Here is a 14,834-nt window from a genome sequence, read left to right as displayed (position 1 = left end):
TAAAAAAAAAGGAAAAAATAGAGGAGCGAAAGGAAAAAGAACAGCTTTTTTTATACTTGGCCCGACATTGGGGTTTTAAATTTAGTTTTAGCTGGACTTCTAATGTATGCGCTCTCTCATTTTAGCTCCATTTGTCTCAGCGTTACATTAGCTTATATATGTGTGGGTGTGTGATTGTGTACATTTGAATGGCTGTGTGTGTGTGTTTTATTTTTTTTTAAGTGTGTGATGCACAGATGCGTGCCCTGATGCAGAGAAGCGTTCTAGTGAAGAAGTAAACTTTTTTTTTTTGTGCTTAAGCCACCTTTTTAATTCCCGTTGAAGTCCACCGAATATGAATATATCACTTATATTGTCGAGAACATGGCTTTGAATGGACAAAGAACTCAACTCCTTCTTAGGTTTGGTTTCCTCCTTTTCACAATAACTGTCAATAACTGTGCCATGTGTTCTATGGAGAATGTGCTGACTCGGCCCGAGAGTTTGATCCATTCAGGTATTTTATTTTGTGTTACATGCGTTCAGCTGTTTGAGGGGGTTTTGTTCAGGCAATGTCCTTGATTTATTGTTTTGCTATGTGAGATCTCTGAGTCTGTTATGATCATTGAATAAATTCATCTCTTTTATAGAAAACAATTAAAAAAATAAACAAAAAATTGTTTATTGTAGTCTTTGTCCTCCATGAACCTGTCAAGGTGTATGTATTTACAAGGTGTACCCAAGTTAGCATAGCCCAGCGTCCCTAACGTCCAGAAATTACATTAAACTTAACTTCCGTTTTTTGAGCCCTACCGCCTTCCTGTGGTTACACTCGTGAAGTGCTACTAAATGCGTACGTTTTCTGCTACAGCATGTTAAACTCTTGCCAACCTCCACCCACGTTATATAAAAATATTTATTAGACTAGTCATTTTTAAATTAACATCTATATTTCTTAAAAGTGCAGTCTTAACACTACTGTACCTGTATAGCATAAGGTTAAAATTCCTTACTTCCGTAATTAAAGCGCATGCGCATTGTCTAATCATTGGATCGCCAGGAAGTTTTCTTCTTAACTGAAGATATAATATGAATCACTTAAGCTGATAATCAAAAACAGAAAAGCAGTGAAAACCTTTCGTACATAGGAGAACGTTCTAAAATAATCCGTATGAAGAACAAGCTTAAGTGACATTCTATTGTTTTTATTTTGTTATTTTCAAGCAATATCCCTCGCACATTCCTTTCTTTTGTTATTTACTTTTTTAATTTATATTGATATCGTTCTGTAGAATTGCACTTTTATGTTCCTGTAATTCTGCTTATACTGTTTAGTACAATTGAAATTTGTAATAATATATATATATTTTAAAAAAGGTTAAAATTCGTTACTTCCGTAATTAAAGCGCATGCGCATTGTCTTGTCCAATCATTGGATCGCCAGAAAGGACCGAAAAAAACAAGCTGTAGTCAGTCCGGTAGGTGGCGGTAATGCGCTTACAATCTATCAAAAGAAGAAGTACCCCGGAAGTTGTGTGGCTTGTGAAGGTCTTCGGCTGGAAAGTTCACGTTTTTATTCACAATGGGCGTCAAATTAGAAATCTTTAAGGCAAGTAGATAAAATCGAACATACAGTATGTCTCTAACACCGCACAGACTTCACCCGTACATGTTTTTCTCACTGCCGTAAAGCTAGTCGTGATGATGATGTAACCTGCTGTTGTGTCTGTTATGAACAGATGATGTTTTATGTATCCTTCCCCGTCACTATCTTCTGGATCTCCAATCAACCGGACTATTTTGAGGAATACGTCTTGAAGAAGAAGGTTTCTAAGATATTTTAATGCCTTGCCTTATTCTGCAGTGGCGCCACTCTTACATAAACTAATATTGCTCTTTTCTGCTGTTCAGAGGGAGATATTACCCCCCAACGAGGCACATCAAGTAAGCTCATTTGTTTGTTTATATAGAGCGTATTTGACCAGCGTTTTTTTGCAGTAATTCCTTCAATAAGACCCAGTAATCAGGAAAAAGATGAAATAAACAAACAAAAAAAAACACAGCATTCCTATATTGGGCCTATTTTATTCAATTAAATGAGTGTCTGTGTATTTATTTCCAGAGGAAGGAGTTGGAGGACTTCAAGGAGAGGATGCGAGTTCGAAAGGAGCAGCGGTTATTGAAACAAATTTCCATGGAGTCAGAGAACTAAATATATTTTGTGAAATGAAAGCTATATTGTATATATGAACCTATTTGGATGATGTTGATTATGATGCTTTATGGAGCAAACAGTAAGCAGAGCTTTTATTACACAAAATATGATGTAATAAAGGTTTATTTTGTGGTGCACTGTTTGTACTTGCCACTGAATTTTGTTATGTTTGATTATGTACAGTATAATCAAAATAAATAGTTGAAAAAATGTGATTGTAATTATCCTCCACAGTTGTAAGATATCTGTAAATATATATAATATCCCCCTGAGGCCCAAACATAGCTTTATTTCCAATTCTAAACACTACAGAATAAGTACATTAAAAATAAAGCATTTCTGACTGGAAAAAAAAACACTTTTAATGCAAATAATTAACGTAATACTATATTTCTGGGTCTCATACAGCTCATGCTATGTCACCATCAGACACTAGAGGACGCTGTTACACAGATAATAGTCATTACGAACCAACCAGGCAGTTTTTAACAACAAGGAAGTGACTTCCAACAAGTCACCCGACTCCTGTCAAGATGGCACCAAGTGGGCTAAAAACAATAGTAGGAGAAAGTAAGTCACATATATTCCTTCTTCGACATATTTTCAAGCCTTTCCCCCCCCAACTGAAATACTTTTGTTCCATGTTTAAAGTTATGCGTAAGACACCGTATTCAATAGCTAATGTTAACGACAAGTTGGTTCCTCAAAGCTGTTTCCGGGCTCGAATACTGATTTAAAATACCGAATTCAGGCAAAGTAGTTACTAACAAGTGGCACATCTTCATTTTGTGGAACTTCTGTAAAATAACTTGGTTGTCGTTGCCTTCGTAAGTGTACGTCGAAATGACTGAAAAGTTGAAGACTAATGACAGCTAGCTTACGTACTGGGAAGTTCCGATTGATTACGTCCATGGGCGTAAATTATAGAGCGGAAATGGGTTGTGGACCCCCCCCCCAAAAAAAAAATATGTTAACCGATTATGACCTTGAACATTTTCGTTTATTTAATTTGCAGTCAACAAAAAGTAGTATTTGTAATAATTTCACAGTAGTGCTGCACAAATCATAATTATTGCAGCCCTTTTCAGTACCTGATATGATGCAAATAATGGAATAAAGGGCCCCACTCATTCAAAAATATATTACTGTAATTCTTTAGATAGAAAAAAGTAAAGCATTTGATGAAATTATAATGTAAAATGGAAACAAAAAGGAGCAGAAAAAGTCTGTTTTTGTTGTAATTGTGCAGGATTTGACAGGATTTTAGTATGTACACATCATCTTTTTTATTATAAAACTGTATATTGACAATGACAATAATGGAACATTCGATGTGATGAGTCTGTGGTGTTGGGGGACACATCATCTTATGGTTTTAAACATTATTTAACAACAGAATATGAAGTGCGTGCATTTTTTTAAACACTCACTGGTAATGAAAACAACATGAATTATGTTTTTTGGGCTGATTTTAAAGATAATCTACACAATCTATCTAATACATCGCTATTTTCATGAACAGATTTGTGAAAATGGTTGACCAAACGACAACAAGTGCCATATAGATCTATAACAAATGTATTTGTGTTGGGTAGTGTTGTTCTACATCCTTCTATTGATAGGTCAAGGCAACGTAACACTAAGTTTCAATCCTTGTGTTTGTCTCTATAGAAATCCTCAACGGTGTAATCAAGAGCGTAAAGAAAGATGGCGAGTGGAAGGTAAACATGCCCCAAATATATGAAATAGAAATATTTTGTTCTGTTGAGTAATTATTTTATGAATTGTGTTTAATCTGTCTTCAGGTACTCATTGTGGACCACATGAGCATGCGCATTCTGTCTTCCTGCTGTAAAATGTCTGACATTTTGGCGGAAGGCGTCACCAGTAAGTGTGCGACTCTTAATAGCATAAATTCTGATGTATAAGCCCCCACTTTTTCTGAAACGGTGTGGCTAATTTATGGTAAAGTTCAATTCTTGTGACATCTCCATGAGGTTGTGTGACTCACGGTGCCATGTTACAAAGAATGCTAACGTAGCTTGGCAATATACTAGTACCAATATGAGTTTAAAATAAAGAAAATGTTTTACCATAATGCATTGCATCCAAGCAAAGCATTCCCTGGTGCCTGCCTGGGCGCTGCAGTGATGTCAGCCTCCCTCTGGGTTTTTCTGTCTCCCTCTGGTGGACAGAGGGTAGTGTGGTAGGGTATGGTACTGGTATTGATACTTGTATATTTTTGAGCTACTTTTGAGTGTTAAGTTGCTGTGTGATGAGTTTGGATTTTTTTGTAAGATGACACCGTGAATCTGTTATATTAAGTAATGACCTCATGCCATCGCTGCTGTGTATTTGTAATTGCGTTCACATTGGTTGTCTTACATATACAGTGAAGAAAATAAGTATTTGAACACCCTGCTATTTTGCTATTTCTCCCACTTAGAAATCATGGAGGGGTCTGAAATTTTCATCGTAGGTGCATGTCCACTGTGAGAGAGATAAACTAAAAAGAAAAATCCAGAAATCACAATGCATGATTTTTTAACAATTTATTTGTGTGATACAGCTGCAAATAAGTATTTGAACACCTGAGAAAATGAATGTTAATATTTGGTACAGTAGCCTTTGTTTGCTATTACAGAGGTCAAACGTTTCCTGTAGTTTTTCACCAGGTTTGCACACACTGCAGGAGGGATCTTGGCCCACTCCTCCACACAGATCTTCTCTAGATCAGTCAGGTTTCTGGGCTGTCGCTGAGAAACACGGAGTTTGAGCTCCCTCCAAAGATTTTCGATTGGGTTCAGGTCTGGAGACTGGCTGGGCCATGCTAGAACCTTGATATGCTTCTTACGGAGCCACTCCTTGGTTTTCCTGGCTGTGTGCTTCGGGTCGTTGTCGTGTTGGAAGACCCAGCCACGACCCATCTTCAATGCTCTGACAGAGGGAAGGAGGTTGTTCCCCAAAATCTCACAATACACGGCCCCAGTCATCCTCTCTTTAATGCAGTGCAATCGTCCTGTCCCATGTGCAGAAAAACACCCCCAAAGCATGATGCTACCACCCCCATGCTTCACAGTAGGGATGGTGTTCTTCGGATTGTACTCTTCATTCTTCTTCCTCCAAACACGCTTACTGGAATTATGACCAAAAAGTTCTATTTTGGTCTCATCTGACCATAAAACTTTCTCCCATGACTCCTCTGTATCATCCAAATGGTCATATGCAAACTTAAGACGGGCCTTGACATGTGCTGGTTTAAGCAGGGGAACCTTTCGTGCCATGCATGATTTCACATCATGACGTCTTAGTGTATTACCTACAGTAACCTTGGAAACGGTGGTCCCAGCTCTTTTCAGGTCATTGACCAAGTCCTGTCGTGTAGTTCTGGGCTGATTCCTCACCTTTCTTAGAATCATTGAGACCCCACGAGGTGATATCTTGCATGGGGCTCCACTCCGATTGAGATTGACCGTCATGTTTAGCTTCTTCCATTTTCTAATGATAGCTCCAACAGTGGACCTTTTTTCACCAAGCTGCTTGGTAATTGCTCCGTAGCCCTTTCCAGCCTTGTGGAGGTGTACAATTTTGTCTCTGGTGTCTTTGGACAGCTCTTTGGTCTTCGCCATGTTACAAGTTAAAGTCTTACTGATTGTATGGGGTGGACAGGTGTCTTTATGCAGCTAACGACCTCAAACAGGTGCATCTGATTCAGGATGATACATGGAGTGCAGGTGGACTTCTAATGGGCAGACTAACAGGTCTTTCAGGGTCAGAATTCTAGATGATACACAGGTGTTCAAATACTTATTTGCAGCTGTATCACACAAATAAATTGTTAAAAAATCATGCATTGTGATTTCTGGATTTTTCTTTTTAGTTTATCTCTCTCACAGTGGACATGCACCTACGATGAAAATTTCAGACCCCTCCATGATTTCTAAGTGGGAGAAATAGCAAAATAGCAGGGTGTTCAAATACTTATTTTCTTCACTGTAGGTTCTAAACATGCCATACCGTTTTTCTGCTTTCAGTCGTGGAAGACCTGAATAAAAGCAGGGAGCCCATTGCCTGCCTGGAGGCCATTTATTTGATCTCGCCTGTGGAAAAGGTCCGATGTCAGCTCATTTTGCAAAATGTAGTATGTCATAAAAGTGATAACACAAGTCTGCTTTTGCCCTGCAGTCTGTTCGTGCGCTCATCAAAGACTTCAAGGACACGGCCTTTACTTACAAAGCAGCCCACATCTTCTTCACAGACAGTGAGATTGTAAAATACTCCAAAATGTGTCAACAAATTGTCTCACAAATTGTTTTGCTGGCTTTGTTTAGCTTGCCCTGATAATCTTTTCAACGAAATTGCGAGATCCAGAGTCTCCAAGGCGGCCAAGACTTTAAAAGAGGTCAACGTTGCTTTCCTGCCTTATGAGTCTCAGGTAAGACGCCGCACTTTGGCGCCCCCTATTGGTTGTGGTCAAAATGCTGTGATCTTATGCCACAAGATCTTGCAAGATTAAAATATGACGGTATTTCTCAAGGGTGGAAGATTTTATTTTCTTCTAATGTTCCTACAGGTTTTCTCTCTGGATGATCCGACCTCCTTCCACACCTTCTACAGCCAAAAGTCCACCAAAGACCAACGGGACAAAATGATGGAGACTCTCGCCGAGCAAATCGCGACCTTATGCGACACGCTCAAAGAGTACCCGGCAATCCGATACCGCAAGTATGCACGCTATTTATTCACCACATAATTTTTCATTTTTCATTTTTCATTTTTCATTTTTTATTTTTTATTTTTTATTTTTTATTTTTTATTATTTATTATTTATTATTTATTATTTATTATTTATTATTTATTATTTATTATTTATTATTTATTATTTATTATTTATTATTTATTATTTATTATTTATTATTTATTATCCATCCATCCATCCGACCATCCGACGTGGATGGGTCCACGTTGAGTAGAATTTATTGAAAAGCACAATTCCCCTTGTGTCTCGTAGCGGGCCGGAGAGGAACGCCAAGCTGGCCGAAGAAGTCTACCAGCGCCTGAACGCCCACAAAGCTGACAACCCAAGCATGGGGGAGGTTCGGAACAGCCCGTTTTCCAGTGCATTAATACTGCTTCTCTGTAACGTGGCTTTCTTCTTCTCTCCTTTTATTCTGCTCTAGCAGCTCTTTCCATACAAGAGTGTGTATAGACCTCCACTGGGGTGATGCAGCTTTTGGCCTCTACAGGTTGTGGGTGTCTTTGATTTTCTTCTCCTTCCTCCTTTGCTCCTTACTCCTTAGCTCACCTTCCCTTGATCCAGCATGAGTCTTAATGCTAGGGGTCCACTGGTGCCAGTTGGTGCCAGTTCGAGCCAAAGATTATGTGGTTGGCGCCACAGCGAGCCACTACACGCCAATCACATAATCTTTGGCGTGAACTGGCACCAACTGGCGCCGGCCCAGTGGACTCCTAGCATCATTGGCGCAACTTGGCTTGCGCCATTACATTCCAGTGCATTCCAATAGGCAGATTGTTTGTGACATTTGGTTCCACTTGGTGGACACTTTATGCCAATTGCATGATGCAAGTGATGCAACGAAGATTTTAAAAAAATGGAAGTTTTCTTGCCGCCAAAGTCAATTTTTCCCGCCATTACGGGCCACCACGAGCCAGTTGGAGGCAGTTTGAGCCACTGCACGCCACTGGGCACCTTATTGACGCCACAGTAAATTGCATTGCCGCGAAATGGCACCAACTGGCGCCGGCCCAGTGGACTCTTTGCATAACAGGCATGTATTCTTTTTCCGTGTTTCCTTTTGACTGCATTCGGCATGAGAGACGTCAGTGTTTCTTACAGGACTGCAATATATTTACGTCGGGGATCATTCATGTTTCTGTTGCGTCTTATTGGCAAAAATGTATTTGTGGTGGGCCGCCACAAATAAGCGAATGTATGACGAAACGCTGGAGGTTTACAATATTGCATGACATTGGCATGACAATTTTACTTGACTTTTACTTTACACAGGCTTAATTGTGTACACGTGTTTTTAATGAATCCTAAATTTAATACTGACTCCATTGCTTTTAGGGGCCAAACAAGGCGCGATCCCAGCTACTGATTGTCGATCGTGGATTCGATCCGGTCTCTCCTCTCCTACACGAGCTGACCCTCCAGGCCATGGCCTACGATTTGCTGGATATCCAGAAAGACATCTACACGTGAGAAATAAACTGTTACAATGCCTTACCATTCTCTGATGCTATTCAGAGTTGGAAAAGGGTGCATGTTGAATACAGGAAGTGAACAAATGTATTAGCAATTGATGTGAAACAAACGGGGAGTAGGATTACATAAGCTTTGCTTTTTTGTACTCATTTCTGGAATTGTGAATTGTAATGAGTCATCTTTGGTTTTGATCAGTATCCTTACACGACTGCTACTTTTGTTGTTGTTTGATTCCCTGTGAGTATGTTTTTTCCTGGCATCCTTACTTTTGTGTACTTTTTTTTTTTTATCTCAAGTTATCAGACAACCGGCATTGGGAATTCCAAAGAGAGAGACGTGTTGCTGGATGAAGATGACGAGCTCTGGGTTCAGCTCAGACATCTGCACATCGCAGACGTCTCCAAGTGAGTGTGGCAAATTCGGACCCGGCTGTCACTGTCATTAAAAAAAAAAAACACTATGCTTTGTTTTCAACTTGTGTAGGAAAGTGACGGAGCTGCTTCACACTTTTTGTGCCAGCAAGAGGATGTCCACTGATAATGTGCGTATAACTAAACATAATAATTTTTTTATTTTCTAATTACTGAATGTGGGGCTGTTTATGTTTTTGCACTTCAGGCCAACCTCAAAGATCTCTCTCAGATGTTAAAGAAGATGCCACAGTATCAGAAGGAGCTGAGCATGGTGAGCAGTTCATTCTTTTTAGTGATATTTTAATAGATTCAGTCACATTAAATGATCCAGATATTAAAACGAAAAGAGATTATTTTTGCACATTTTCTTTGCTGTAGTATTATTATTATTATTGTGCACTAACGCTCGTGTTCTTTTACAGTACTCCACTCACTTGAACCTGGCTGATGCCTGCATGAAGAAGTTCCAGGCCTCTATTGATAAGTTGTGTCAAGTAGAACAGGTCAGTGTAATACTCACTGCAACCAGAAGAGGCGCTGTTAATTCGATTTCCACTAGCAGCAGGTCTGCATTTTTTTTTGGGTGTTCTTTATGTTGTGGCGTTTTCGTTTACCGCTTATCCTCACAAGGGTCGTGTGGGGGTGTGTGCTGGAGGCTATCCCAGCTGTCTTCGGGCGAGAGGCAGGGTACACCCTGGACTGGTGTGATTCATATCACACTCACATTCATACCTATGGACAATTTGGAGTCGCCAATTAACCTAGCATGTTTTTGGAATGTGGGAGGAAACACATGCATGGGGAGAACTGTCGTTTAGACATTTTGGATGAATATATATGGCTTCATCAAAAATGTCCAGTACCAAGAGGGACGGCTTTTGAGAAAGCTGGAATTGAATGAGTCAAGTAGCCATTTTAGTGCTAAAATGCCCCAACTTTCATTTTATAATCACATAGCACACTTTTCTTTGTCAACATCACAACAGAAATTATTATAGATGTATAAAATTGGATGTTGTAAACAATAACGGCCAGGCAATACTATAATAATATGTGTTGGATAAATATTGGTGTTTGTATACCTGCATAACTAAGTGATATTTTGGAATATCATTTTGTCGAGGGTTGCCGAGTCTAAATGCAAAAAAAAAAAAAACAGTAGTGTTATTGTGGCTGTGATATGTAACATCTGCAGAGGTCATCTTTCAGTACATCTGGCAGCTAAGTGAGTGAAGCTGCTACGTACATCTGTAGTTGACCATATAAATAGAAGTAGGATAATGGACTCTTGATCCCTCAGCACATCACAGGAAAAGCAGCCTTACATTCCCAGCCAAGGCTTTTAAACTTCTCGGAACTTGTCTGCTCGTATGTGTTGTGAAAACAAACTGTATTTATTCAATCGGTAGGGATCAGCGAACGTACGTCTGGCGCGGTATTCTCCTTCCCTGTTCGGCGCACCAACTGACCTCGGCTGGCGTTTATTTATAGCACTGGTGTGTGTTTAAAACGGTATTGACATGGTTTAGTGGTGGTGTTTAATGGAGAATAGTCATCAGAATTTTTTTTTTTTTAAGAAGCTTGTAGCCCAACACCAACATATGTATATGCGGGAGATGCTCTTATGTCATGACTGAGTGTTCGGACACTTGAAACATGTAAAAAAATCCTTCCGGGCACATGTCTGTGGCCTGGCGGTATCGGGGTATCCCATGTAGTTTTTGGCTGCGTGAGACCTTGTCTTGTGTCCAAGGAGTTTACAGCACAGATCCAGGTTTTGTGAGTGATGCGGTCTTGGCTTGTACGTTTGAATGCCACTGCCTTGTAAATCCAACAGGCTCGTTTTAGCTCTTTAGACGGCTCTTTAGACGGACACAGAGATCCAAACAGCAACAACTGCTGCCACCTGTCATCCTTAAAAGTGCTTAACATTGTTTGGCTGGAAGCATTACCTCTGCCAGGGAGGTTAGGTTTTTATTGCAATGGGGTTTAAATGACTATGCAAAAAGTACTTAACCAATTTCTAATAACTCTATGAGGCTTAAAAATAAGATGCTGGATCTGAAGGGGCAACATTTCCTTCGATTGAATGTGAGTGATGCAATAATCTTAGTATTAGATAAAAGGGGATAATCCAGAATTTATTTTACATCTGAGGTTGCTATCCTAATTATGGACTCGTTTTGTGGGTTTCTATTACTTAGTCAAATACCATTTAAAACTTCTGTACACCCGCATAACATTAAAGGGTACCAATTAGGCTAATTCCCCGCTCTTTGTATTGAGTTGTGGACTCCTACACAGCAGCTACACATGTTAGCCTGCACAGAAAGCTTTCTAGATCTTCCAGAATCTACACCTATTCCAGCTGTACTTCCTTTGATTTCCAAAATGGTCTGTTTAATTTATTCCACCCACGGCCCACACGCCACTGTGTTTGGTGGCGCTCCTGAGTACTTCCGAACTACTACCGAACCCCACTTTCTCATTTTGTTGGCATAAGATTGATGATAAATGAATGAACCCTTTGGAGAGGTACTTGAAAAGTGGTTAGGAACTGCTGGTAGGTTTTCTACAACATCGGTAGTAGAAATGTGGTTATTACACTTTTTTTGCGAGACTAGCCATGTTTAAAAAACAAGGGTAGGCCACTGTCCATGGTGGAAAAGGGGTATTAACAACTCCAGACATCGGTGAGCTTGTAATTTGCTCCCTGTATGCACACTCTATAATGCTACACAGACAACCACTCACTCATAACAAATAAACACAGTTAGGATCCTGATAAATTGTTACCTACAGCTTGCGCTTCTGACTCACGGCCATATAAACTCTCTAAAACTGAGCGTTGCAGACCTCATGATCTGTAACGTTGGAATCATTTAACACGAGAATACAACATTCTAACATCATTTATAGGTCAGAAAAGTTGAAAAAGCAAAACAAGTCCACTTTAGTGTATCGCTATGTTCAGTAAACCTTGTAACCTTGGCCATGTCTCTCCCACAGGACTTGGCCATGGGGGCTAACGCAGAGGGGGAGCCCCTGAAAGATGCCATGAAGAGCATTGTGCCGGTGCTGCTCGACACCGGAATCCAGGCTTACGACAAGATCCGCATCATCTTGCTCTACATATTCCATAAGAAAAAAGGCAGGCAATTCTCTTCTCCTTAGATTCTATCATGGCTCTGAATAATGTGATGGATCTGTGCAGGCATCGGGGAGGAGAACCTTGACAAACTCATACAGCATGCTAACGTGACGGCCGACAGAAACATCATCACCAACTTTCAGAATCTGGGCTGTAACATCATTGCAGGGGTATTTATTGATATTGATATTGATATAGGAAATAATGGAAAACCTCCATTGACTACCATACAAGTGTAATAATAAGACTGTCAGAAGATATTTCATACTAGTTCCAAGTGCAATTTATTTCAGGGCAGCAATGCCGGTGCAACAATGCCAGAGCGCAAACAGCGCACGGAGAGCACTTACCAGCTCTCCAGATGGACCCCCGTCCTCAAAGACATCATGGAGGTATGGAAAAAAAAATTATGCAAATTATGGATTTTGCATTCAACTGCGTTTGCCTGTTTCCCCACATCAGAATGCCATCGACGACAAACTGGACAAACGTCTGTGGCCGTACATATCTGACCCCGCCCCCATCAGCACCACTCACATACCAGTCAGGTGGGTCCCGCTTGTGTCATGTTTGGAACATTCCTAGACAACGTGAACCACTACTGTCTCTCTTTAATCAAAACTAAACACGGGTCACAGACAGATTATTATTTTTTTTGCTAAATAAAAGCTTTTATCCCTGTAACTAAGTCCTAGCAGAGCTTTTTAAGAGCAAAAAAAGTGAGTAGAGAGCTTAAAAGGTGAAAATAAGCCAGTTTTTGCTTTGAATGTTTCATATAATCCCACAGGGAATTCCCATCTTGATGGTGTTTACGGACCCGCCGAGTTCAACTCCTAATCTGTCGTAATGCACAATGCTTGTGTACTTCCTGTTGAGCAAAGTGCAGAATTAAATCTTGAGTAGTCATTAAAATAGCTCCACAAGCCGGCGGGTGAAATGGGTGTTATGTTGAGCGTCGGGAGTAACGGCGTTACTAATATCATTACAGCTTTTTAGTAACAGGTCATCAAATTACTATTACAGTGGGCGAGCGGTTAGCGAGCAGGCCTCACAACTAGAAGACCCGAGTTCAATTCCACCCTGTGTGGAGTTTGCATGTTCTCCCGGTGCATGCATAGGTTCTCTTCGGGGACTCCAACTTTCTCCCACATTCCAAAAACGGCGCAAGAGGCAGGGTACACCTTGGACTGGTCGCCAGCCAATCACAGGGCACATATAGACAAACAACCATTCACACTCACATTCATACCTATGGACAATTTGGAGTCGCCAATTAACCTAGCATGTTTTTGGAATGTGGGAGGAAACCGGAGTACCCGGAGAAAACCCACGTATGCACGGGGAGAACATGCAAACTCCACACACAGATGGCCGAGGGTGGAATTGAACTCGTCTCCGAGCTGTGAGGCCTGCGCGCTAACCACTCGTACACCGTGCAGCCCAAATTGTACGCACTGTTGAGTTGGTGAGAGGTGTTTTAGTTTGTAGTTTTTTTTGGCCCTATAATTTCCACAGTAACGGCATCACAGAATTGGAGTGGTTAGCGCACAGACCTCACAGCTAGGAGATCCAGGTTCAATTCCACCCTTGGCCATCTCTGTGTGGAGTTTACATGTTCTTCCCGTGCATGTGTGGGTTTTCTCCAGGTACTCCGGTTTCCTCCCACATTCCAAAAACATGCTAGGTTAATTAGCGACTCCAAATTGTCCATAGGTATGAATGTGAGTGTGAATGGTTGTTTGTCTATATGTGCCCTGTGATTGGCTGGCCACCAGTCCAGGGTGTACCCCGCCTCTCACCCGAAGACAGCTGGGATAGGCTCCAGCACCCCCCACAACCCTCAACCCAATTAACCGCAATAAACGAGGGACAAAGAGAAGCGAGAGCTGTGGTTGCCAATGAAGATTTTGACTTTGCTGTCGAATAACTCAGCCTTAACTATTAACTATAACTCATGACTAAATAATTATGGCATCACTGGTTATGATTTTGTGACTTCCCGCCCTGCAGTGCCCGTGTTGGACAGTGGCACAATAACAAACCTGCTGCAGAATATCACACCGGGCCAAGGCTCATTATCTTTGTCATCGGCGGCGTGACGCAGTCGGAGATGCGCTCGGCATATGAAGTCACTCGCGCTAGCGGCGGCAAATGGGAAGTAGTGATAGGTAAGCCACGCCACCTTAATTTTAACCCATTGCTTCATTTGTATTAGAATCGGCACGTGAATTCATATTTCATTTGATGTGGGCAGGCTCATCACACATCCTGACTCCAACCAGCTTCCTGAGTGATCTCAAGAGTCTGGACCAGGTTCCCAATCCGGTTTGTGAAGATAACGTAGAGCCTAATAGAGGATGAGCACAATGACGAAAACGAGTTGCTCCTGTAGGTTTTATGTCATAACAAATATTTGAAGTCAAACATGAAGATACTTTTTTTTTTGTATATTTGCTCAGAAATTAGTTGTGTACACTGATTTAAATTGAATGACGGTATTCACATTTTAATTACCGTACTAGCCTCATTGCTGCAACATAGTATGTCATTCTTATGATTCTCGTATTTTAAATTAAAACCCCGCCCCCAGAACTGCTGTCTTTAATAATTTAGCTGATTGATTTACTTAATATAGAGCTGGAATGTGGTGGCTGTCTGTTTCTTTGTGGTGTGTGTGTAAAATAAGTAATAAAAATGCAAAATGTTCACTTGAACTTTTACTGTGGTCATGATTAGCTTTCCCTTGCTAAATTGTGGCTGAATGTGATGCATGCAGAGATCTCCCTCAGTTGCAAACTTTTAAGTGAGAGTCAAACGGGGCAAACGTACAGTACCTACCGATGAGAG

General features: G+C 40.7%; 2 protein-coding genes across 2 annotated transcripts; both read left to right on the top strand.

The window, feature by feature from the left end:
- The first annotated feature begins 1,448 nt into the window (after nt 1–1,448).
- pet100 (PET100 cytochrome c oxidase chaperone) lies at nt 1,449–2,327 on the top strand. The gene is made up of 4 exons (XM_058050304.2): nt 1,449–1,588; nt 1,719–1,805; nt 1,891–1,923; nt 2,102–2,327. The coding sequence occupies exons 1-4, from the start codon at nt 1,562–1,564 to the stop codon at nt 2,189–2,191; spliced, it is 237 nt and encodes a 78-aa protein (XP_057906287.1). The 5' UTR covers nt 1,449–1,561; the 3' UTR covers nt 2,192–2,327.
- Nucleotides 2,328–2,598: 271 nt separating this feature from the next.
- Nucleotides 2,599–14,709, top strand: stxbp2 (syntaxin binding protein 2). The gene is made up of 19 exons (XM_058050275.2): nt 2,599–2,764; nt 3,866–3,915; nt 4,000–4,081; nt 6,229–6,305; nt 6,380–6,455; nt 6,526–6,629; nt 6,768–6,919; nt 7,206–7,290; nt 8,286–8,416; nt 8,720–8,827; nt 8,907–8,964; nt 9,042–9,107; nt 9,259–9,339; nt 11,846–11,987; nt 12,051–12,157; nt 12,281–12,379; nt 12,450–12,535; nt 13,998–14,155; nt 14,242–14,709. Exons 1-19 carry the CDS (start codon nt 2,728–2,730, stop codon nt 14,346–14,348), a joined length of 1,806 nt encoding a protein of 601 aa, XP_057906258.2. The 5' UTR covers nt 2,599–2,727; the 3' UTR covers nt 14,349–14,709.
- Nucleotides 14,710–14,834: the final 125 nt, after the last annotated feature.

This window comes from Doryrhamphus excisus, linkage group LG16 (genome assembly GCF_037039965.1).
Source record: "Doryrhamphus excisus strain RoL-2023G ecotype Guam linkage group LG16, RoL_Dexc_Guam_v1.1, whole genome shotgun sequence".
NCBI lineage: Eukaryota > Metazoa > Chordata > Actinopteri > Syngnathiformes > Syngnathidae > Doryrhamphus > Doryrhamphus excisus.
This window is presented reverse-complemented; position numbering and strand designations above follow the sequence as displayed.

Coding starts and splice junctions, on each gene's coding strand:
- pet100 (XM_058050304.2), top strand. CDS start 1,562: ATGGGCGTCAAATTAGAAATCTTTAAG. Junction 1,589..1,718: donor TCAAATTAGAAATCTTTAAG/GCAAGTAGATAA, acceptor TGTTATGAACAG/ATGATGTTTTATGTATCCTT. Junction 1,806..1,890: donor AATACGTCTTGAAGAAGAAG/GTTTCTAAGATA, acceptor TCTGCTGTTCAG/AGGGAGATATTACCCCCCAA.
- stxbp2 (XM_058050275.2), top strand. CDS start 2,728: ATGGCACCAAGTGGGCTAAAAACAATAGTAGGAGAAA. Junction 8,965..9,041: donor AGAGGATGTCCACTGATAAT/GTGCGTATAACT, acceptor TTTGCACTTCAG/GCCAACCTCAAAGATCTCTC. Junction 12,158..12,280: donor GCTGTAACATCATTGCAGGG/GTATTTATTGAT, acceptor AATTTATTTCAG/GGCAGCAATGCCGGTGCAAC.